We start from the raw sequence: 24514 nt of genomic DNA, 5'->3' as shown, positions 1-24514 counted from the left end.
ATGATAACAATGCAACAATTGTTTCAAAATAAGAAGTCTAGTTTATTACTCAAAAAATTGTTCAACAACGTGCATATTATAATTAAATGTGGTGTCTTAGAGCTGGGCAATCAAGGCTCCAGTCCCTGGTTGCCCGACCAGCTGCTCTCAGCTGGCCACAACGTCCAGTTGCTCCTGGATGGCATTCAGCGCAAAGATGGTGCTGAAGCACATGCCCACGGTGGCCACCTCCAATTGGCTGATGTTGTAGTGTAGCGGCAGTCGCCAGAGGACAAAGTGATTCAGCAGAACGAGCAGGGCCAGGCCAAGTGACCACCAGTGCTCGTCGACGATGGCGATGCGCCAAAGACAGTGGACATTCCACAAAACACAGAGGCCCAATTGGGCGGCATCCAGCTTTATGAATGTGGCACCCAGCGGACTGCGACTGTTGCCGAACCACAAGCTGGTGACTGCAAGTGTCAGTACAGCGCTCCACAGTCCAAAGGCCAGTCGCTCCCAGTCGGCGCCGAAGAAGTCACCCATTCGGGTGGCCGGATTCACGGTCTGCAGCTCGCCCACCACCAGGGTGACAAATAGGACGCAGGAGTAACGTCTCGACTTGTCGCACAGCAGACGCTGAACTGCGCCCGGATTGGGATGCGTGTGTCGCAGCAGGCAGAGCAGGCTGTGGCCAAAGTAGATCCCAAAGGCAGTCATCGCCTTGCTGCCGGTGCTCCGTTTCAGTCCCCAGCCGGAGATCACGGCCAGGACGAAGTGGATCAGGCACAGGGCTAGGCGGGAGGTGCCTCCACTGGACCCCGGCAAGGGACCATGATTCGGCGGAGGACTTCTGCTGGACACCATTGTTTTGACTTGAAAGCGATCACGCCGGTTGGCGGTGGTTCCACCTCAAGGTGGCGAATGTTCCGTCCAGTTTGCGGACGGGCGACTTGGTTCCTCGACCAAGTCTGGTGCCGATGTAACGGCAGATAATTGATCTTTAGTTAAACTTTATTAAATATTTTTTGGATCAAAACAATAACAAGATTTACGTCAATATTAAATCGGTGTCGTATTTCGACATAAGCATGGATTTTTTAGGTGGTTTCTTTTATCGATAGCGTAAATTCCTCGATAATACAACGGATTCGGCATAAGTGTGGACAGAGCCTTGAAATATCCCTTTTGCGGGATAGCTAGTTTCATATCCAAATTTGGTTTATTTGGTTTACTTAATAAATTTATGAATTTAACATAAAAACATAATTGTAATATGGTACAGTTGAACTTAGGGAGAAAACAAAAGTTTAGAACAGATAGTTGATCAAACATTTCACTTTTATTTAATTAACTTGCATTCACTCGGACAAAAACGAATACAAATGTTATTTTAATTTACTATTGGATTATATAGTCAAAGACTTAAGTTTTAGCCAATTTAATGTTTAACGTTAATAAGATTGAAAAATTGCTAATAAGAAAAAATATTCTTATGGGCTAATTTTGATGTCAATGCAGCAAAATGTATGCTATAGTTTTTAAAATAAGGAAGTCATTTTCAGTTAACAATATAAGAGTGCATATTTTATTATTATTTACGGGCCTAAGAAGACGTGATGATATAAGTTTTTAGGTTTAAATTACTTATTTGTTAAAGATATCAATCTGATTTTGAATCAAACTGCTGGTTGCTTTTTGTTCCATCCCTATGGTATTATATCCAACTGAGCGTTTTCATATTTCCAGACACGCGAAACGGTCACACCGCACCATTCAGTCCAATCGGAATCGCTCCTCGATAAGCCCAGACAAATCACGCCTCTATCGATTTCTTATAAGAAAGGAAAACGAACGAGCGTGTTATCGAGTGCAACATTTGCGATTTGCCCTGCTGCGCGCGTGCACTTTTTATTAATCTCCCGTATAAATCAGATATCCGTGTGCATTTCGAACGCGCTCCGCCAACGCACACACAAAAATTAAGTAAAAAGTATAACACGAATTGCGAATAGCGAAAAAACAAAAGCTTAAACCGTCGAGTGTGAAAATTTCGAGCTAAAAGCAAAACGAAGCTAAGGTAAATTGCAAGCAGTCTCTGTTTTTTTTCTCGTGCTATTTTCTACTTCTCATCCTCCTCCATCATCCTGCCCCCTGAACCCCTCCCCCACCATTCTCGACCGCCCCGCCCCCTTACAATTGTGCAACACACGCACGCACACAGACGCAAATGGGAGGCTTGGAGCAGTTTCAAACCACCAACAAACACACGCACACATGCCCAGCCACACGCGCGCATATACATATACCGATATACATATGCATACATACAGCTGTATGTGTACATATTCCAATAAGAACGGGCCAAGACGTGAAATGTTTTTTTTTTGTGTGCATACATACATTAATTGCATTAAACGGGCAAAAAAACAAATAACAAAAAAAGAAATAAAAAATATAAAATAAAAAGGAAGAAAAAAGCGCAATGTCAATGTCCGCCCATGCCCGTTTCAATTAATTTTCCTGTCGATTTTTGGGCCCAAAAAAAGAAGGAAAAACAACAGCGAAAATACGCGAGTGCAACGGGTAAAATAACATGATACACACAGCACATGTGTGTGTGTGTGGGTGTACATTATATATGTATACATAGGCAACATTTTTTCTCTTATTAGTCATCTTTGGTGTGTGTGATGAAAAGCTATGAAATTTCAGCTGAAGCTGTACGCACTACGTACATACATCCCCAACAAACAATTTTTTTTCGTGTGCAAAAACCAGCAAGAACAAGTGAAACAAGAAAATTATAACCGAAAAAAGGCTGCCAAAGGCAACTGATGGAATGGAAATATCAGTAAAATTCAACAAGAAAACTTTCGTGTGTGCCTATGTGTGTGTGTGTTTGTGTGTGCAAACAAGAGATTTTCTCGAAGAGAGCCGCACGTAAATTACGGTTCTCCTCGTCCTGCGTCTGTGTGCTTGTGTGTGTGAGCGGCAGGACACCAAAAGCTACGAAAATTTTCATGCTGTAGCAGCAGCACATAACGGTTCTTCCTTCGCTTTTCTCAATGTGTGTGTGTGTGTATGTTTCTGTTCTGTTTTTTCTCCTTTTTTTACTGTTTTTTGCCAGCTCTGCTGCTGCGCAGTCTCTGCCGACGTTGAATGCACAGTCAGAAATATATGTTAATTAATTAAAGTATTTCAACAATTTTAGCTTCATATCTTGTTAAATGATATATTTGAAATAAATGGTATTTTAAAGTTTCTAAATCCTTGTGTCTCAAATAACTCGTTTGTCAATTTAGATTTTGCCTCTATCAAATTGAAAAGTTAAGCAAGTTAAGAATCGAATATTCTACATGCCAAACGATAAGAAACTATTTCTCTATGAAACATCAATTTGCTTCATAAAAACTATGTTTCTTTCTGTGCGTTTCTTTGAAATTTGTTTGTCCAATTTGGCGCTCTCTCTCTCTGTTTCCCAGATCTCTCTCTCTCGCTCTCTCTTGCTCCCTATGTGCCTCTTTCTCTCTGTAGCCTCCTTGCGTATTTTGTTGTCCTTCGACTCCTGAGCTCTTAACTCCAGGGACATGCCACAAGGTTCCACTGTGCGCGGGTTTTCGTTCCGAGAGCTTAGACCCAAGGTCCCTGGCTCATCTCGTCACTTCTGCTCCTTATTTCTTATTCCTTACTCCGTATTCCCCAGGATCCCCTTACTGATACCCAACCTTCCGCGACCCACCCCCCAAAATAAATATAAAGGAGAATTCCACTGCATTCCTGCCTGCATTCCTCTCAAGCTGCCCGAAATCCCACGAGGAGCGGCCAGAAGGTGCCAAGTGGCGAGCTGCTGCCGGGAAAACTGCTGCAATTCATTAATAATTGCGGGGCGTCCGTCCAATGCAATCATCCAATAATTGCTCCATCGGCGTTCGAATCGAAGCGATTCGCAATTGACGTTCCGCCACTCCGTATTTCGTATTTCGTATTCCGAATTCCGAATTCCCATCCCCCCGTAATTAAAGAGCAAATGCTGATAACACCACGTTCATGCGTCAAGAAATTCGTGAATTTCTAATGCACTTATTCTGAATCACAACGAAATTTAAGCAAGCCTACACAACTAAATAATTTGTGTTTCATAAGAAGTTGAACTGTTGAAATTATATGCTGTTAAATTTTTGAAATCGTTTTCAGTCTGTGTACGGTAATTCACTAATCACTGCAATATATTTATGGCGTTCATTCCATTTGTAATTTTTCAAAAGTAGCCCAGAAAGTTGATCTAGAGCGACAGCTAATTATTTAATATATATTGAATTTTATTTCAAAAATGTTGGTTTGTAAGAAAGAAAGCTAGTTGGTTTCGAATGTGTTTTGACTAGCAAACATGTTTTGAAATATATTTTTCTCTAGATCTCCAACTGAAAATTGTTGTATGCGAGGAAGATGAGAGCCTAAATGTTTAGAACACTGAATATTAATGCTGCCCAGTGTTTTTCAATCGATCGTTTTCAGTAGAACAGGAGATGCTTCTATTAAAACTCAGCGTGAGCTGTTTAGTTTCTTTCGCCCAATAAATGCACGAATGCCCCCGCATAAACATGAACGCTATTTAAATGCTATGGAGGGCATTTTGTTTCGACTCGAGTTCCGTTTGTGTCATTTTAAAATGCACCAATTGAATGGGCGACCGATTGAGTGATTAGCTATGCAAATATGCAGTTTGACAGCTAATCGGGCCATCGGTTAACATTTGCCAGTTAATTACGAGCACAAGCGCCAATTCGCAGGTGCGATTTGCAGGTGAAATAGATGGGTATGTGCATGTTGGCACTTTTTTCGAGCAATTAGCTGGGCGACAATTGCTGCAAGTGGCAACCAGAGGCTGCGTGGGAATGGCCAATGGGAAATGAGTCACTCGAATGGCCACAGACAGCCCAGAACCACATAGAATCGCATGGAATACAATTGAAACGAGCGGCGAGAAATGAGGCAAAAGAAAAAAAAAATACGAAACATAAAAATAAATAAGAAACTACAAAGCATAGATAGAATTGAATTTTCAAAGCGAATAGCAAACACACAAAAGTTGCTCGGTCGGTGTGATTTTCTTTTTATTTTTCTCTTTTCGCACACACAAATTGCGCTAATAATAGCGAAAAAAGCGGCAGAAGAAACTATTAGAAGTACAGAGAGTTTTTTATGTTATTTTTCAAACGCAAAAATAGGAACGCGAGCATAACAACACGAATCGGAATACTTAGAAGAGCACACAGAATGCTCGGTGGAAATCTTCCGTGAATAGGAATATGAAGTCGAGTCGCTTGCAGTTTGCCCTGTTGCACTTAAAAATATACCGATGGGCATTTAAGCTGCAAAAGAATGTCAACAACAAAAAATCATTGGCCAATAATGTCAGTACTTAAACTTTAATGCAATTGAAATGGTCATGATAAAGATCGTTGCTGCAAATAAACCCTAAAGTTTTAAAGTTTATGTGCTTGAATTCGAATGCGATAAGAAAATTTATTTAGTTGTTTCATTCAAACTTGAACAAAAAGAGCAGAAATTCCAATGTATCGCATCTAAAAAGCTTGTGCATTTCATTTTTAATGAAATTAAAAGGCAAATATATTTGACTTTGGCCTGCATTCCACAAATGAAAGTGCTTCACTTTTTCATACGCACAATAATTAAATCAAACTATCAACCTAAATGCATTTTTACACAAAAGAAATCAAATCGAATGTTGCTACACCATTTCTGAATAGTTTAAAAAGAGCAAGTATTGAGCACAGCATTGTTAAAATGCGCAAAAAAAGCATTGCATTTCATGCATGTTTTAACAATGCTTGGAATTCCACAAGATGTTTTTTCCATCTTCGTTTTTGAAATAATTACTTATGAGGAGAGAAACGTGTATTTGAACTGGATTGCATGAACGAACGAACGCCTTTTTATTACTTTTTGGAATGCTGATTAAATATTAATTTAACCCATTTTGCATTTTGAGTAAAGTTTAAAGGAACGTTTGTTTGCCACGGAATGTCAATATTTTTGTTGGCACTGCACAGGCGTACGTTTAATATATGTTCTGTACGTACAACTATGTTCATGATAACAAGGAATTTGAATGCAATTATTTAATTTCAATAAAAATTATTCGAGGCAATTTGTTTTTTGTCTCCCCATTCTTCTTTCAAAAAGATTTTATTAGGATTAAAGATTAATCAAAAATTAAGTATACGCCTAGTAGGCCATCGAAAAAATTACGTATACGAGAGGTGGGACAGTGCGAAATCTATTTTATCAGCCAATCAATTAGAATCGATTAATAAATTTTAAATCTAAATTGTTTAAACGAATATTTCGCTTCTTTTTTTTGCTTTCTAAACGAAAATAGATAACGCCATAAATGAATTCTTTGATGTTGAAGGGAGGTGGCAGTGTTATTATTGTGAACACAGCTGTATGTACATATATACAGTTATCCCCAACAGTTTCGGGTCAATTGACTTTTAGTGTAGTGCTGCTAACACACACACACACAAACACATCCCTGCGTTTCGCTCTGCTTGGCTTGTGTGGGTGTGGGTGTGCTGGTGGTTGTGTGTGTTAGCAGCGGCGCAGGCAAAAAGGAAAAGCTCGCAAAAAGTAAAAAGCGACACGGCAACTCTGCTGGCGTCGACGCTGACAGAGGCAGCGGCAGCGGCAGCGCACGCAACAAATCGCCTGAGCCAAAGCCAAAGCCTAAGCTCACACAGATAGTACATGTGTGTGTATATAGGAGCACACAGGCACGGGCACAGTTTCTCCCTCGTCCTCGTCATCTCCTACTCCCACTCTCACTCTCACTCCCTCTAACGCCACCTGCTCATTTCTCTCTCTCCCACTCCCGCTATCTCTGTTTCACCCAAACGTCATCGCACGGTGGGCGTGATAAACTCAAACATTGAGCCTTGATTTCGCAACGCTCGTTGGTTTGAGTTTTAGCAATGTTTTCAAGCGCGCACCTCTATAAAATATCCATAAATATTTAACGGTATGCGTGGGTCTGCACTTCCTCATCAGAAGAAGAGCTTTTTACACAGAAAAAAATTGCAATTTGTATAAATGTGTTACAGATATGCATAAACAGCTGAATCCTCAGCTTATTTACTTAATTTACTTAAACAGAAAATACTATTACAAAATAGTTGGGCAGCAGTGGTAGTTGAACCCGGACCACTGTTACCGTAACAGTGTAACGGTAATGTCATGGGGCTCAGTGTATGTTTAATTCGTATTAACTCATATGCGGCCGCCTAATTCTCGATACCTCCGGCTGCCTTTTATTATTTCCTTGTTGTCAATGACATCAGCATCTCTTTTTTACGGCAACCAATCCCGTTGTGACCCATTGTACTTGGCATTCTTTGCCGTTTCTACTTCATCCTTCGCATCCTCTTCTGCTGCAGATGACGTTTCGGGCCCAAGAAAAAGGATGCGTGCTGATGAAAGTCGGAAGAGGAAAAGGCACTAACCAAAATAAACATAAAAGGAAACTCACGTTGGCCTTTATGAAGTGCCCAAATTAAAATTCAACTTTCGGGCAGCAATTCAAATTTTCGCCCGCAATCAAAAAGCAATTATTTGCTCAATCGTAAATCGAGTAAATTTGGAAATGAAATTTGAACAAGTATAATACAGAAATTAAAGGCGACACAGTCTGTGAAATCAATCGAAAATTGTCAAAGTAACGATAGTGTTATTCTAAGTTCAACTGATAATGTTTTTAATCAATTCATTGTAATTTGTGTCAGAAAAAGAACAAATTGTTTATTTTAAATTGGTTAGTTTAATAACTTTTCTTAAACTTCCGAAGGTAGAATTTTGTTATCCTATCAAACATCACACGTTCGTAGCTACCCATCAGTTTATTTTTGTTGAAGCTTTTCGGTGTTTTCCTCTCACGAGGACGACGTTGCATTGTTGTCATTTTTATTGGCGTGCCGTTGTAGCTGTTTTGCCCGATGCCATCCTGTTGTCCTGTTGTTCTTTTGCTCGTGTGCCAGCAACAGGACTCACAGGACACACAGACAGGAATAGGAGAGGCAGAGGCAGAGGCAGAAACAGAATCAGAATCAGAAGCAACAGAGGAAACGAAGGCAGGAACAGTGGGTGGCATAGGCATCCACATCCACATCGTTTTCGTCATAATGACCGACTAACTGAGTGACTGCGTACGTTTGTTATCCTGATCCTGGGCGTGCGTGCGTGTGTGTGTTTTTTCATTCTTTTCGCTGCGAGGCTCCAAATGCGCCTGTATCGTATCTCTCTGTTCGTGCATGCGCCTCAACGGCGGTCAGGGTTGACTTTTTGCAGGAGGAAGCAGTCGAAATGGAGGAAGATACAGGACTCAGGACTCGGAGCATAGCATAGCAGAACGGAGCCCAGGACCCAGGCAATCACCCCTTGGTGGCCCCACGGAAACCGTTATAACCCTCTTGCCAGCGCAACGGCAACGAAATTAAGCTGAATCCCAACCAAATCCGCTCGCTTCCTCGGTCTTATTGGATTTCGACATTTGTATGAGTGTGTTGGCGGGTGGGTTTGTATGTGTGTGTGTGTGTCACTGTGCTGGGGAATCGATAAAGCATACTTATTTGGATTTTTGGTGCAACATGCTTTAAACTTCGTATACACACAAACAGACACAGATACATAATAACAAGAGATGCACGGAAAGAAACATTTGCTTATTGTGATCAAATGCGGTATTCAGTTTATGGCAATTAAAAAAAAAAATAAAAACATTTTTAAAAATAAATGTTAAGTAGCGAAGCAATACCAGTTTCAATATGTTGATACCATTATGATACAAATACTAAGAATAAATGTTGGCATTAAGGGCACCTTCCGCAATGAATTCCGATTTAAGAAGTTCTGCTCTATTGTTTGAGAGAAATTTATTGGTGATTTCACACTGATTTCTGTTGAAATGTAATTATTTAATTGACCTGCGCACTTGTCAGCATAGCTTTTCTTTCCGTGTGAGCAGTGGGCACGGTGTGTCATATTTTAGCATTATATGCTCGGGCAACCCACCGCACATAACCTCAAACCGCGTTATGGCTGCGCCATCAAAAGCTCCGCTGTCCTGCTCTCTCTCTCACCTTCTCTCTCTCGTTCTCTTTCTCTCCCTGTCTATCTCTCTTTGTAGCCCTCTCCTTCGTCCCAGTTAGACCAACTCGAGATTAGCTTCCGGTGGGGATATAAATCATCTCTCGGTTCGTTGCTCAAGTTATAAATATTAAATATTCAAAAGCGACTTTTTCCCATCCTTCCTTCATCTCCAGCTGATTGTGTGTGTGTGTGTGTTTTCCCTCTGCTTGCTTTTGTTTCGCCCTTTCGCTTTCAGCCTCGCACTTTAAACAGCTGCTCCCGCTCCTGCTCCTGTTCCCGTTACCTTTCTCGCCCCCTCTTTCTACCCCATTTCCCCCCATCCCCTTTCGTATTCTTTAAACGCACTCTCCCGGAGCTTCGTTACAGTTACTTTTGCACACATACACTGGCGGTCGTAAAAACCGCAACGCGAATGAATGAAACAACAAAAACCACTTGGGGAATTCCGTTCTGGGGCTCCTTGTGTGTGCGTGCGTGTATTTGTGTGTGTGTGTATGTGTGAGTGGGTCGAGAATTTCGAACAAAGGGAAACCAGGTTAAAGATCATGCTACTTACTTTTCCTAAATTAACCCTTCGCAGCACCTTAAATCAAAGAATACTCAAACAAACAGTCTAGATTCTATTAACAAATTTTTAAGGACGAGTTTTAAGAATTTGGCATAAACGAAAACCGCGGTAAACTAAATCATGAGGCAAAGAGTAGTTTAAAATAGTTGAAATAAAATACTATAAATGTATCTTAAGAATAAGTTTCCAATTTTCAAAAACAGTCATTTACATGGATCTGAATTTTAATCCTAAAAACATCTATAGTCATGCTTTTCAAGTGTGATAACCATTTCTTAGACCGGAAATAAGGCATTTCTGCCTACAAAAGTTGAATATTTGAGCAGATTAGGAAGGGTATTCGTGTTGGCCTTCGTCTATTGTGGATTTTTGGCCCCGTTCGAGTGCATAGTGAAAAGTTGCTTCCTTGTTTCTGTTGCTGTTGTTTTTTTTTTGCCTACTGTTGGTGTTGCTGCTTTTCTGTGCTTTGCGTTTGTGCTACTTAACCTTTTTTGTTGGCAGCATTTTGCAAAGTTGTTGGCCAAAGTATTTTATGCTGTATGGCGGAAACTTTGCTGAGTGTTGTTGTTACACTCGTTTTGATGCCCTTTCCGATTATGTTTTGTCCGTTAACATTTATTATGGATTAATGGATTATCATTAATATGAGTGTTAATATAGCCCATTGTTACCAAGTGGCATTGTGTTTTGAATAATATTTCCACTTTGTTTTTATATATTCTGAGCCCCACCAATGTACCATTTGTTTAAAGAGTGCTCCTTTCTACCGCCTTTAAATCGATATATGTATGTACTGTTTCCTAGGTCCCAAAGGGTATTAAGAAGTCGCATCCCGGCTTACTCAGTGCCATTTTTCGTACATGTTTTGGTCATGCCGCTTGATTTTGTGCTCAGCTCTTGGCCATCGAGTGGCGGAGCTACTTTTCCTTTTGGCCTCCCTTCGCTTTGATTGTGTGAGTGCACTCAGCATGCAAACAATGCCGTTAGCCAGCAACAAAGGCGGTTGCTTTGGTTTTGTTGGCTGGCTTTGTTTTTGTTTTGCTAGCTGCTTTGCATAAATTTGCACACACAAAACGGGCAACTAACAAAAAAAAAAAGAGATGTCTGAGAAAGAAAGCAGAGGAAAAAATGATGAAAAAACTAGCGAAAGAAGAAAATTTGGCTAAGCTGTTGCAGTTTTTATGACCGCCACTGTGCGACGAAGGATAATGGCAATGATGACGTTGCCTTGGCCGTTTATCCTCGTTCCGTTGGCTTTGTCAATGACATGTCCTTTTCGCCCCCTCTCTTTCATTCAACCCAGCTCGCCATCTCCCTCCAATGCTCGACGTGCGTGTGCGTGTCGCTGCGTGCGTATACGTGATGTTGCATTTTACGGCTACTCGTTAAAGTTAATGCTTTTAAATAGCTTATAGGTAATTTGTTGCTGTCGTTGACACCTATGGCAAGCATTTTACAAGATTTGCACGTGTGTGTGTGTGTGTGTGTATGTTGGGTGATTGCTTAAATGTGGTCACGATACGCCCATCAGCTGTTTGCACCGACTTAAGCCGCATTTGCGGTGTTCGAATTCATATTAGTGCTAAATCCCCTCAATCTGCAAGGTATTTTGTTCAATATTTGGTTTAGATTCCACTATGTGCGCATATTGGTTGAGCAGTTTAGAGTAAATAAATGGATTGATTCGGTTAATGGTTTGACCAAGGTGGATATGGCTAGTACGAGTGCATGGGACGTGGGTCAGCTGAATTGATTTAATTAAACGTAACTATGCTCGTTTTGATTTTTCTTTTTTATTACGGCTCCTCTTAGAAGTTCAGTGAGAAGTTTCAAAGTAGATAGTAGAACAGTGGTAGTTCAAAGGGACTTAATTAATTAAACTGCTCTACTTTTTTTTTTTTTTTTTTTTTTTTTTTTTTTTTTTTGAGTTCCAGTACATTTCACTTAAGAATTCCAGCGAGGAGTTTCATATAGACACGGTCAGTTGTGTGTTCACTACTGACATGTTTGCACTTAACTATGCAAAATGCAAATGTGTATGTTGATAATCGGTGTAACTGAAAAGTAAATGTCACACGAACGACGCTTACTTACATTTGCTGCTAACTAGCTTGGGTAGATTGGGCCATTAGTGCACTAAGAACTTCATTTGTGTCGCAACTTTCGCTAGCCGCTTAATAGGACGGATTTATTTATAAACAATTGCATGCGCAGTCTAGCTGGCCACTTTGCACACCTTCGCCTGAACCTGTGCACACCTCGCCCCCCACCCACTACACCCCCCACCAACACACACACACACACACGCACAGACACACTTGAAACCGCCGCCAGTTGAGCAGCCAGCAAGCAGTGAACTAATGCTAATTGCCGGGTGGAAAGCAAGAGCAAAAGCAAAGCATAGCAAAAGCAAAAGCAAGAGTGAGGTGGAAGGCAGATAGAACGAAGCACACACTAAAATTAGGTCGAGCAGTAACAGAGCAGCACAGCACAGCACAGCCAGTAGAATACAATTTGCCGAAAATAATCTCGCTGTGCGACAATTTTCATGCACCAAACAAACAATACATATATATGTACAAATACTCATGCATGCACACACACACACACACATACTCATAGGATATGAAAAATCGCTCAAAGTGAAAAAAAAAGTACTTGAGTTATTGGAGCAGGCAGCCGCAGAGGGGCGGGGTGCATAGGGGGGTCTAGGGGGCTTCGTTTATAAGATGAATGGGGGCGTTGGGGTCTTTGGGTGGGTAAGATCGGTGGCATCGGGGGGAAGTCGAGATGCCGAGAGCTGTCAATCAAACGGACACCAAAAAAGTGCGAGGCGTTGATTTGGACTTGGTTTTCTTTGCATTTTTTTTTTTTTTTTGGTGTCGCCTTTTTTTTTTTTTTCTTCTTTGCTCTTTAGAAACAATAAATTAAGTTAAGCATTCACTTGAACAATACATCTGAATGTGAAGGTGTGTGTAGCTTAAAAGCGAACCACTGATTGTGTGTGCCACATGTTTGTGTCCGAAATTATGATGCTATTATAAATTTGCAGCTAGTTTTGAATTGGCATTTATAATTTGTGTAGCCGGTACTTGTACTTGTAGAATAAAGCGACAGTACATTAATTTCGCAAATAGTTAAAACGAATTTCAAATCTGGGTCAAGATAGCTTAGCATCAGTATGTCCTGTTATACATACACATGCTCTTATGGATTGCTTTTAATATTCTGTTGGGGCAGTGGCTATCTAAATATTATGTTGTTTTCACAATTTATGATTCCTAATAGGAATGCAATTGAAATCACGATAATTCCTGCAAAATCACCTATTAATGCGCCTAAAAGCGTGCAGCCATGCATGTGATTTAAGTGCAAAGCAGTTTTTTTTTGCATTGCCTACACTTTATGAGCAATTTAAGGAGCCCTATTGAACACTGGTGTTTTTCAGCCCTTTTACACCTATAACCAATTTCCACTGTAGCCTTTTCCGTGCGTGTGTCCAATATATATATTTTTTTTCATTTACTTTTTTGACATTTTTTGTGACATGTGTTTGCGTGTGTGTGTGTCTTTGGGCCCTATGCCGCGGGTAACTGTACACTCTGTTTGCGCCCTAACGGTAAAAATTGGCCAAATGGCGTGCGACCAGCGTGTAGAATAATTGCTAGCGACAGAACGAGACACCGCGTATTGGTTCAGCAAAGAAAAAAAGCAAAAAAAAAAAAAAAAAAAAAAAAAAAAAAATGAAACAAAAAATCCGCTTCAAATTTCGAACAAATATGTCTTTAACGCCCGTATGTGTTTCGCTTTTTTCCTTCCGTTCCATTTTTATTTATGTGAAAATAAAAATTTTACTCGTCGCGCAGTCTGTCGTGTGTATCCATGTGTTTGTGTGGTTTTGGAGGTGGGTGGTGGTTGGTGGGTGGTTTCTTTTGTGGGTGACATGTGCATATAGATAGGGGGTGGGGTTTTCGGTGGAGCTGTTTGTTTTTGGGTTATTTGTTTCGGACGTTTTTTCCCCCGTAGCACACTTTCCTCCTCTGCTGCCTGGTTTTTTCGTTTCGTTTTGGCAACAACGTGACTTCATCATCATACAACATGATCATTGTCGACGACTGCGTAACGTGAAAAACAATTGCATGAATATTTATGTGTGCTCATGTGAGCGTTGTTTCCCCTTCTGCGGTTTTTTGTGCAAACATTTTCTAGCCATATAGCAACGTCGAAGGATTGCCCGGCAAATTGGCTTCGGCCGTAAAATGCGCTTTCGCTTGCGTGTGCCAGCCAAACAGTTTCATTTCTCCCTATTTTGTCGCTAGTTTTATGAATTTTTTTCTTTTATTTTTTTTTTTTTCTTATTTCGGTACTGTCTCACTGTGTGTTTTGTGTTGCCGCTGTTACTGTTGCTCAGTCGCAACGCATTTCTAACTTAATTATTATAATTAATTGGCAGCAGGAACAACGACTGAGCCGAAGGGGGGCATAAAAACCATATAGAGGCGAACGAGGCAACACGCAACACGCCCACAAGTGGGCTATATGAAATGTAGTTCAACAGGCGAAAATGGTTGGAAGTAGCGCGAATGTTCCAGAATTTTTCGACCACTGTGCAGGAAAATCATTTAAATTAGCCTCTCTTATGCTCGGGTGCGATTCTTACGGCCAGGCGACAAAAGCCTCCAGTTTAGATGAATAATTTACCATTTATAAACGCCGTTTTCCTCCATGTGTTTGCTCTGTGCTCCAGTGGAAAACAATGCCACACACAGACAATGGATGGCGTAATACTAGTGAAAAACGTAAAACAAAGAATAATACGTAAATGTTTGTTTATAAAAATGAATAAGAACAATTGCTAAGCCATTTTGTGCGCATGAAAGCGGAATTATGCAAATGCAAAGTAAGCCAAGAACATCAACGCGGATAGTATAACAGTTTCGCACTGGCTGCTGTGCCAGCCAGCTTTTGTCCGTCGCTCTGTCGTGGGGACCGTCTTCCATTTCCATTTCCACTTCCAGTTCGAGGTGTTAGGGGCCACCTAATACCCCACAGAGTAGAGTCAGTGGGGTATACTGCATTTGATACAAAGTATTTAATATAAATCGAAAGTTTGTTCCAAGAACTGGTCGTGTCCGTAAGTCTGTTTGTCCGTCCGTATAAATTTCGAGATCTAATATAACAACAACTGCAAATCTATTTAACAAACTATATGGTTTAAGGTCTAAAACCAGAAACCGGAAACAAACTATATGGCTAAAGGTCTAAAACCAAAAACAGAAGCTCTAATGCATCATACGTAACCTAGTACTCAATGTATCCCACTTGTGATTGCATATCGAACACAAATATTATTATCGTGTCGCTCTGTTTTCAATAACGCTCCATTGCTCACAAATGCAAACAGCAATTGTTGTTGGCGGCAGTTCGAATGTTGATATTTAACTTCTTTTTTTTTTTAACCAGACACCGCAAAGCAAACACATAAACATGGAAGCAAACAGCTGCTTTTTGCTGACCCTCTTAAGTTCGTTTTGTTTCATTTGGTTTCGCCTCGCTTCGTTTCGGCTTGGTTTGGTTTGGTTTCGCTTATGTAGTTCGGTGTCTCGCCTTTTGTTCTTGCCATTGGCATTCGACACACTTTTTAATTAGTTTTGCCACATTTCGCAAATAGTTTCGAGCAAACACAGCACTTGGCCCGCTTTAATTAAAGGCTCGGATCGCTTGATTTGCATTCAACAATAAATATTTACACATTTGCTGTTACCTTTTTTTTGTTTTCTAATTACGTTGCCGAGAGCTGCTTTAATTGTGACGGTGGCAACCCTAAAACCGACACCCCATGCATATTTGTATATTCGCAAACGGTGATACAAACAATCGAACGCAAAAGATGCAGGCATGCATGTATTTACTTGTTGGATAAACATTGGGAATACAGAACGCTGAATTTATGGATTCAGTTTCGGTCGAAATATTACAAACGTGTGGGTGGTTGGGCAGTTTTTCTTTTTTTTTTATTCTCCTTTTTGGTTTTTTGAATGGCCAGACCTGGCACACATGTTTATCGCATGATATAAACCACCGACCGTACAACAATGCCAGCCAGAATTTTAAACCGCAAACCCCGCCTAGCCGTGTCCGTCTAAAACAAAAAGTAAATGCCAAAGAAGCGAAACGAGAACGAGAATAACAACCAACTGCAGAGAAATGGAAAAAAAGCGAGCCGGAAAAAGTTTGTCTCTATAGGACTGACACCTGTACAAAGCGTCAATAAGTGAGGCCAAGTGGGCTATTAAATGCCAAGTTAATGGGTTGAACAAATTGTTTTTACCAGTTGGTGTTGTTATTTTCCGCTGTTGTTCATTTCGCTTCGCTTGGAGTAGACGCATAAAATGCATTAAATGTCCGCCAGTCTGATCGATTATGTGTGGGTATTCAATTTGTGGGACCAACAACTTATGTAAATCCAGCGATAAGCGCGTGAGCGATAAGAGCGAGAAATTAGGCCAATTACCTTATCGACGAATGTCAAGATCAAATGATTATACATTTATTCGAAAATTGTTCGAATAGTGCAAACGACCAAGCATTCATGAACTAAAGCTTTCGATAATAGTTGATTCCAAGAACATGGCCACCGATAAGCAAGTGAACGATAAAACCGATAACAATGAAAGTCTAGTTTAACGGATTAGCCGCACGTAAAAATAACAATAAGCTTAAGTTCAAACTTTGTAACATTTCCATTATCATTTATCAAATTATTTGTGCCTTTTTTAAAAGTCCTTAAACTTGAACTTCTAAGGCCAATGGCTGGGGAATATTTTTCTTATAAATATTCTATAGTTGAATGCCAACGGTTTGCACTTTTGCCACTTTTAATGAAGGCGTATAAACGCGTGCCAATATATATTTATTGCCATAAATTGAGCAAAAACATTAGCACAAATTACAATTGACATGGCGATGGAGGCAGAAACACATGTGTGCAGCATGTGTGGCTGTGTGTGTTCATTACGCGGTCAAACTGTTTTATTTGCATTAAAATTGAGGTTAATAACTATGGCGCAAATTTATTGCAACTGTCAATGCATATCCATTAAAACGCTTGCGTTCAATTTGATGCGTCAAATGGTCGATTAGCAACCGCGCGCAGCCAGCCACAAAACCACCGACGTGACGTCGCCCTTCCAACCAATTGGACATTATGGCATACGGCCCACTAAATTATTAATGCCGTTCTCTGGCTGAGTGCTAATTTGAATTTGAAGCCTCTGCTGGTTTTCGGTTTCGGTTTGTCAAGCCCCCAAAACTGTAGCAACCTCATCAATGCGAAGAGATACTCAACAAGTCGATTAGGCTTTTGAAGCAAGGACATATTATCCATCAAAGGGTTTCCTTCTACATTTGGTCAGCAATCAGTTGTATAATAGCCACGTATATATTTAAAACATGATCAAATGAATCACAAACGGGCTACGATCGTACAAGAAACAGAAACAGCAGAAACCGACTTCATTTTCGCACAATTACGTTTGGGCGCTCGTTACCGATTTGTGGCGCCCAACGTTGCACATTCTGCGCATTATTGCACTCGGGAGATTTCAGTAACGAGTGCTTATATAATTACGCCGACATGTGAGCCGAGCTTCATACAAAATGAAGACATGCCCATTTATGCACATTAATGTGTGTACAACGTGGCACACAATAAATTGCACATTGGGGACGAGCCCCTCCATTATGGCAGTGCAATGCACACATATCGCTCATCTGACAGCCGGAATTAATTCAATAAAATCCGTAACATTTTATCAGCCATTAATTAAGGTATTAAATGAAACACGACGCCGTTCTTGTCTAAGTGTTTTGCCTAATTTAATTGATTGGAAACTATTGTGGAAATCTTCAAGTTGTGTGGTTTATTTGGATAGTTAGACAGATTCTTTGAGAAACTGAATCTATCTGTATATTTAAATTGATTTTAAACAATGCAAGGCTAAAATACGCACAAAATAACGAAACGTTCGCATAATTGCCTTTTAATAAGCAGTCAAAGATACACATTCTATGTAAATATACTTTTCTATATATGTTTACCAGATGTGTAACAGATCGCAACAGGTGTTTGTGGTTACCGCGGAAACTTTTAAAAGCTGATTAGTCAATACTTTAAGTGACGAATTCTACGCATAGCTAGCAATTTCCAAAGTAATTTCTATCACTAACATATGAACTAAGAAGTTTCAAAAACTTAATTTTTGAAATTTTAATCAAATCAATTTTTAAATTATAAGAAATGCTAGACAGTTCGTTTATTCTGGTGCCCACTGTAGGCCTGATATCGTCGGAAAAGTAGCACAGACTTTGTAAACAAAAAGTTGTATTTCATTAGCCCGCATGGCGATGTTTCACCTACAATTTGAGTTGTCTTCTAGCGACTTTGTTTTTTCTTTTTTCATTCTCTGTTTTTTTTTTGCGGGGTGGGAGCGGGGAGGAGCCCCCTATTTCGTCGAGTGTAAGATGGGGGACACGTTCAGCCAGGAATGTCGAACATTTTGCGCCTTGTTGTGGGTGTGTTGATGCGATCGTGTAAACGCAAAAATATGCGCAAAGCCATAAAAACCTAACAACAGGCAAACAAATGAAATATATGCATGAAATTAGCGCTGTGTAGGCAATGATAAAATGTTGTTCCCTCTCCAATTGGCAAAACTCGTTTAATAATTAAAAATCAGCTCACACACACTCAAGCGGTATGTGTGTGTGTGTTTATTGAAGATATATTTGCATAAAAGCAACTTTGTTTATTAATATCAGTTGCCAATTCCACACTCTTTGTTACTGCCAATTTCAAAGTTGCACAAAGTGTTGGCCATAAAGTTTGCAATCAGTTTTCGGTTGTAATTGTCTTCGAGTGATTTTAATGTCTTTTCATAAAAGGCAGCAACATGAAACTGAGTCGTTAACTTACTTTGTTCGAAATGAAATTGATTTTGAGAACGCACCGCAGCTTAGTTAGTTATCCATTTTGTGGGTTATGAACTGGAAGTGAAACAGCTCTACTTAAAATAACAATATGATTAAACTATAGGCAGAACAAGTTGAAGCTAGAAGTTTTAGCTTGCTTTCAACACTCCCGTTGCCAAATAATTTCCCGTTTGACTTCGTTCTTTTCGTTTACGCAATCAACTAGATTCGCATTGGATTAAAAGCAGTCGGCAGGTTAATTTTTTGCGTCATTCCATCGCCTGTTCAATTTGGAAGCGACAGCTGACTTTAATTTGTGGCGATGGTACCACGGGGCGGATGGGTGATGCCCGCTCGGCAGGACGCACGTGTTTTTGGCCCTATTGTTTTAGCCATTACTGCTGCGTTACTCGGCCACAGTCTGCAGTTGTCAGTCAGTCAGTTGGTCAGTCAGTCAGTCAGTCAGTCAGTTAGTTCAGTCAATACGTCACTGGCAGACGTACTGGTCGCAGTTACTGTACTGTATTTATTCGTCAGTTAGTCTGTTTGTGCAACCGCTGCGGTGATTGTTAGCGCTATATTTATTCAGACGGCGTTGATTATTTTTCTAATTTATCCGCACATATTTGCATTTGTGCAAGGAATGACAGCCAGTCAGCCAGCTACCAACAGAAATGTGTTGTGTATGCACAATTGCGAAACACTGCAATTAATCAAAGCAAAGAAAAAAGCCAAAACGCTGCCAAAAACGTCGAAGTGTGTGAGAAAAAGAGGTAACAGGTTGTGGCCAATTCGGCCATGCTCATATTAACTGTAACTTGACGCCCGTCGTGTGGCTTTCGTCACTAGCTGCGTTGCTAAACGATAGGTTTCCATCTCAATTTGATTGAAAAACTGCATGAATGATTAGTATAATCACATTATTACCATGTCCAACACAAATTCTTCGTTCAATGTTGCTTTCGTCACTAGTCTAACACTGAAAATGTGTCACTGCTGTTTTTCCAATTATTTTATTACTGCAAATGTTGAACATTGCACAGCCATAGTTTAAACTTTTTATATTCCGTCAGCAGTCGCAAGCTTCAGGAATTTGCATTACTGCAAATTGCAAGCTTGAAATAATTACACAACACCCAGAAGGTACATTTAGTATGTATATACGGTTTCCGTCACTGGGGTTAACCTTCAGAATTTGTAATGCCCTTTTTAGCATGTTTCATTACAGCCACTGACATTTAAAATGCGTATAAATAACATACATAATGTATTTCTGACGTTTTCAATTAATACCCTTCCCATGTGATGTTGTGTCACTTTGTTCTCAATCTATAGTCTATTCAATTGTGATTTCAGCAGGTACTATACATACATATGTGAAATTTGAACAAATAGTATAATTTTCGAATCTAATTCGGTTCTTGATTTACTGTTGCAGTTGCCATAAAATGATTTCTCTTTCCGCATTTCTGACTAATAAACCGCTGCAGTTTCGTTGCAATTGTTTAACTGTAAATGGCCACCCACACACCTGCAAAATTGCAGTGTGTGTGTACCACAGTGGCGGTCAAGATAATAGCACTTTATAGCATTTATATAGTATTATTGTTGGTTATAGATGGCTTTACACAAATATTTGGATAAAATCATTTCATTTCGCTCATTGAAAGGCATAATTTTGAGGTTCCTCCTGTGAGCTACCCATAATGTTTGCATTATTCTAGACATGATTCATATGCTTGTTATGAACAGGAAATAGTATAGATGTATACTATGTAGCACATTTGGTGGTCGGGACTCTTTTATTTTTAATCACAGCCATGTACTGTGCGCCAGCATGAATATAAATACAAATGCTAACTGGGCGCCCACATTTTTCATTGCAGAGCGCGTGGAATAGCAAGCAGTGAGAGAGGGGAATACCACGGACGATCCAGGACGAATCAGGACATAGACAAGGACAAGGAGCAGCAGCAGCAGCAGCATTTGGCGGTGGAGCAGGAGCGGGCGCGTCTGGAGCAGTGACACGTGATCAACTCTTACGGGGGGGAAAGTCAGCAACCAGCAGCCAGCAGAAGCTCCAGAATCAGCAGCAGTCAGCAGTCGAGGACGCAGGCGGGGCAGTCGGAGGATCGGGCAACCATGTCTTCGCCGGCGGCGCAGAGCAACAGCAGCAGCAGCCAGTCGCAGTCCGCAGCCCAGCAGCAGCAGCAGAATCAAAAGGCCAATGTCAACAACACACACGACAACAAGAATGCCGCGGCGACGACGGGGACAGCGGCGGGATCGGGAGCGGCAGGCTCGGCGGGCACACAGCAGCAGGGTCAGGGCGGCACTGGAACCTCAAGCGGTCCATCCAGCCCAACCAAGCGCAGCACAATATCGACAAAGGAGCGTGTGATCGACAGCGTGGCATTTCCGCCGAGCCGTAAACTCACCTGCGCGGATGTGTTCGACGCGCGGACCGGAAAGCCGCAGCACGATGTCCTCAAGCAGCACTTCATCCTGGAGGGCAGGATCGAGGAGAGCGCCGCCCTGCGCATCATCCAGGAGGGCGCCACGCTACTGCGCACGGAAAAGACGATGATCGACATCGAGGCGCCGGTGACGGTGTGCGGCGATATCCATGGCCAGTTCTACGATCTGATGAAGCTATTCGAGATTGGGGGCTCGCCGGCGACCACCAAGTATCTGTTCCTGGGCGACTACGTCGATCGGGGCTACTTCAGCATCGAGTGCGTCCTGTATTTGTGGTCGCTGAAGATCACCTATCCGCAGACGCTGTTCCTGCTGCGCGGCAACCACGAGTGCCGGCACTTAACCGAGTACTTCACCTTCAAGCAGGAGTGCAAGATCAAGTACTCGGAGCGCGTGTACGACGCCTGCATGGACGCATTCGACTGCCTGCCGCTGGCGGCGCTCATGAACCAGCAGTTCCTCTGCGTGCACGGCGGCCTGTCGCCGGAGATACACGAGCTGGAGGACATCCGGCGGCTCGACCGCTTCAAGGAGCCGCCCGCCTTCGGCCCCATGTGCGACCTGCTGTGGTCCGATCCGCTGGAGGACTTCGGCAACGAGAAGAACTCGGACTTCTACACGCACAACTCCGTGCGCGGCTGCTCGTACTTCTACAGCTACGCCGCCTGCTGCGACTTCCTGCAGAACAACAACCTGCTGTCGATCATCCGGGCGCACGAGGCGCAGGACGCCGGCTACCGCATGTACCGCAAGAGCCAGACCACCGGCTTCCCCTCGCTGATCACCATCTTCTCGGCGCCCAACTATCTCGACGTGTACAACAACAAGGCGGCGGTGCTGAAGTACGAGAACAACGTGATGAACATCCGGCAGTTCAACTGCTCGCCGCACCCGTACTGGCTGCCCAACTTCATGGACGTGTTCACCTGGTCGCTGCCCTTCGTGGGCGAGAAGGTCACCGAGATGCTGGTGAACGTGCTGAACATCTGCTCCGACGACGAGCTCATGACCGAGGAGAGCGAGGAGCCGCTCTCCGACGACGAGGCGGCGCTGCGCAAGGAGGTGATCCGCAACAAGATCCGTGCCATCGGCAAGATGGCGCGCGTCTTCTCCGTGCTGCGCGAGGAGTCCGAGTCGGTGCTGCAGCTGAAGGGCCTGACGCCCACGGGCGCCCTGCCCCTCGGCGCCCTCTCCGGCGGCAAGCAGTCGCTCAAGAACGCCATGCAGGGCTTCTCGCCCAACCACAAGATTACCTCGTTCGCGGAGGCCAAGGGCCTGGATGCCGTCAACGAACGGATGCCGCCGCGGCGGGATGCAACGCCCTCGCCGGCGGAGGAGGGCCAGAAATCACTGTCAGCCGCGGCAGCAGCAGCGGCCAATGCAAATGCGAATTCAATCAATGGATAATTCTAAGTCAGTTAGCACCAGCTACAGCTGCAGCTACATATGTAACAGTCAAGTTAGTCAGTCGGATCGATGGGTCCTCTAGGGATCCGGGTGATCCGGGGGATCGGAGGAGAAGGAGGAGGAGGAGGAGGAGCAGCATAGTCAGTTGGTAGTCGACAGTTAAGCAGCGAACGGTGGGAGGGAGTCAGCACATACAGTTCGGAACATAGGAATAGTCTCAAGTTCGGCTCAAAGAAGATAAACACTGGGCATATACAGACATAGAACACAACTAATTGAAAGATCGTATATAGTATAGAAGGCGAAATTGATCAAGGATAGTAAGGAGCAAGAGCAGAGACACCACCACCACCACCACCACCACTACAACACAGCAACAACAACAGTAACAGCAACAGCAACAGCAGCCACTATAACAACAAGAGCTGAGCAGCAGCATTGCAGCAAGCGTTAACGAGTACTTATTGGTATTAAATGCAAAAATGCATAACAACAACACCCCCCAAAATGGAAGCTAATTATAAAGTTGAAAGATTATAGAATTATATATATAACAAAAATATATATATATCAAAATTTTGTGCAACGTTATATCAAAAGAGCAAATGTAAAAGCTAAGCAGAAGTATTAAAGTGCGCATGCGCGCCTGTCTTTTTGGCAAGCAGTTGACCAGAAAGCAGTAGACATGAAGCAGTTGCCAGTTGCGCGCATTTCCCCATTCAAGAAGAAAAAGAAGAAGAAGGTGATGATGATGATGAAGAAGATTTAAAGAGGCAAACCAAAAAAAAGATAAAAACTTAATAAAAGCAAATTAGGTTATTTAAATTATTTGCTAACAAATTGTAAGACGAATCGGAAACCAATCCTTCATCTCTGTAAAGTCAAACCAAACGAAGTGACAAAACCAAACGAGAACTAAATCTAGCATCTAAACTGAAGCGAAAGCTAAGGCGAATTCTACTACTTTCGTTGTGTGGCGTCTGCGGCGACTTCTTCTCAACAACAAAAAAAAGAAAACAAATTAAAATTAATGAAAATGATAGAAACAAAAACAACTTCCTACAACAACAACAGCAGCAACAATATTTTACTACAATATTTTAATACAAGAACAAGAAACGACTGAATCTCTCTCTATCTATCTAACTATCCGACTCTTTCTCTCTCGCACACACAACATCAAACACCACAAACACACACACACACAAAACACGCAAAACATACATACATACACCAACAAGCAGGGCGATGACCCAACTCAAAGTTGATCGTCCCCTGTCAATCGTTTATCGGTAATTGTTTATCGTCGCCATTGTCGCCTCACACTCTCTCATCTGGTGATTGTGTATGTGGTCTTTATATACGTGCCATCTTTGTCGTAGTCATTAGCTGAATATATAATTAGTACACTTGCATGGGCTGCAGCGATGCAGGCGCCAGTGCTGAGTCAACCCACCATCCTTCTCCACCTGCAGCCTGCCAGCAATCGAAATAATCGTTATCGAACCTATCGAAATAATCGAATCTCAAGGCGCGTCGATAGGCTGTTGTCCAAACTCTTCCCCGTTTCCCTCCAGCATTTGCGCCTGCTTCGTCCTCGTGGCCGTGTGCAAATCCTTTTTATACTTAATGGAATTTTAGTTACTTTTTAAAGTCGAAAAAGAAGAAGACGTAGGAAGAATTCAAAGGGGGATATGAAGAGAATAGAATAGAGCAGAGCAGAAAAAATAAATAGAAACGCGAAGCCTAACTAATGAAGATGTAATTAACGTGTGCAAAGGGAATTTTGTTATTTCTTAAATTTTTTTATATTTCTTGTTATCTTTTTTATAATTTGTATTTATTGTAAACTATTTATATATATATACATATACACACACAATCAGCAACACACATAATATAAATATATATTTATAAACTAAATTGTTGTTTCTACTTCATTAT

The 24514-nt window shown here is 41.8% G+C and overlaps 2 protein-coding genes across 2 annotated transcripts; one reads left to right on the top strand and one right to left on the bottom strand.

Annotated features, from left to right (window-relative positions):
- Positions 1-21: 21 nt before the first annotated feature.
- LOC117147016 lies at positions 22-1082 on the bottom strand. The gene has a single exon (XM_033313700.1). The coding sequence runs from the start codon at positions 844-846 to the stop codon at positions 148-150; it is 699 nt and encodes a 232-aa protein (XP_033169591.1). The 5' UTR covers positions 847-1082; the 3' UTR covers positions 22-147.
- Positions 1083-1785: 703 nt separating this feature from the next.
- LOC117146720 (serine/threonine-protein phosphatase 2B catalytic subunit 3) lies at positions 1786-23582 on the top strand. The gene is made up of 2 exons (XM_033313158.1): positions 1786-2059; positions 20572-23582. Exon 2 carries the CDS (start codon positions 20828-20830, stop codon positions 22568-22570), a length of 1743 nt encoding a protein of 580 aa, XP_033169049.1. The 5' UTR covers positions 1786-2059; positions 20572-20827; the 3' UTR covers positions 22571-23582.
- The last annotated feature ends 932 nt before the right edge of the window (positions 23583-24514 follow it).

The sequence above is a fragment of the Drosophila mauritiana genome, chromosome X (assembly GCF_004382145.1).
Source record: "Drosophila mauritiana strain mau12 chromosome X, ASM438214v1, whole genome shotgun sequence".
Taxonomy (NCBI): Eukaryota; Metazoa; Arthropoda; class Insecta; order Diptera; family Drosophilidae; genus Drosophila; species Drosophila mauritiana.
The sequence above is the reverse complement of the archived record's forward strand: the minus strand, read 5'-3'. Positions and strand labels throughout refer to the sequence as shown.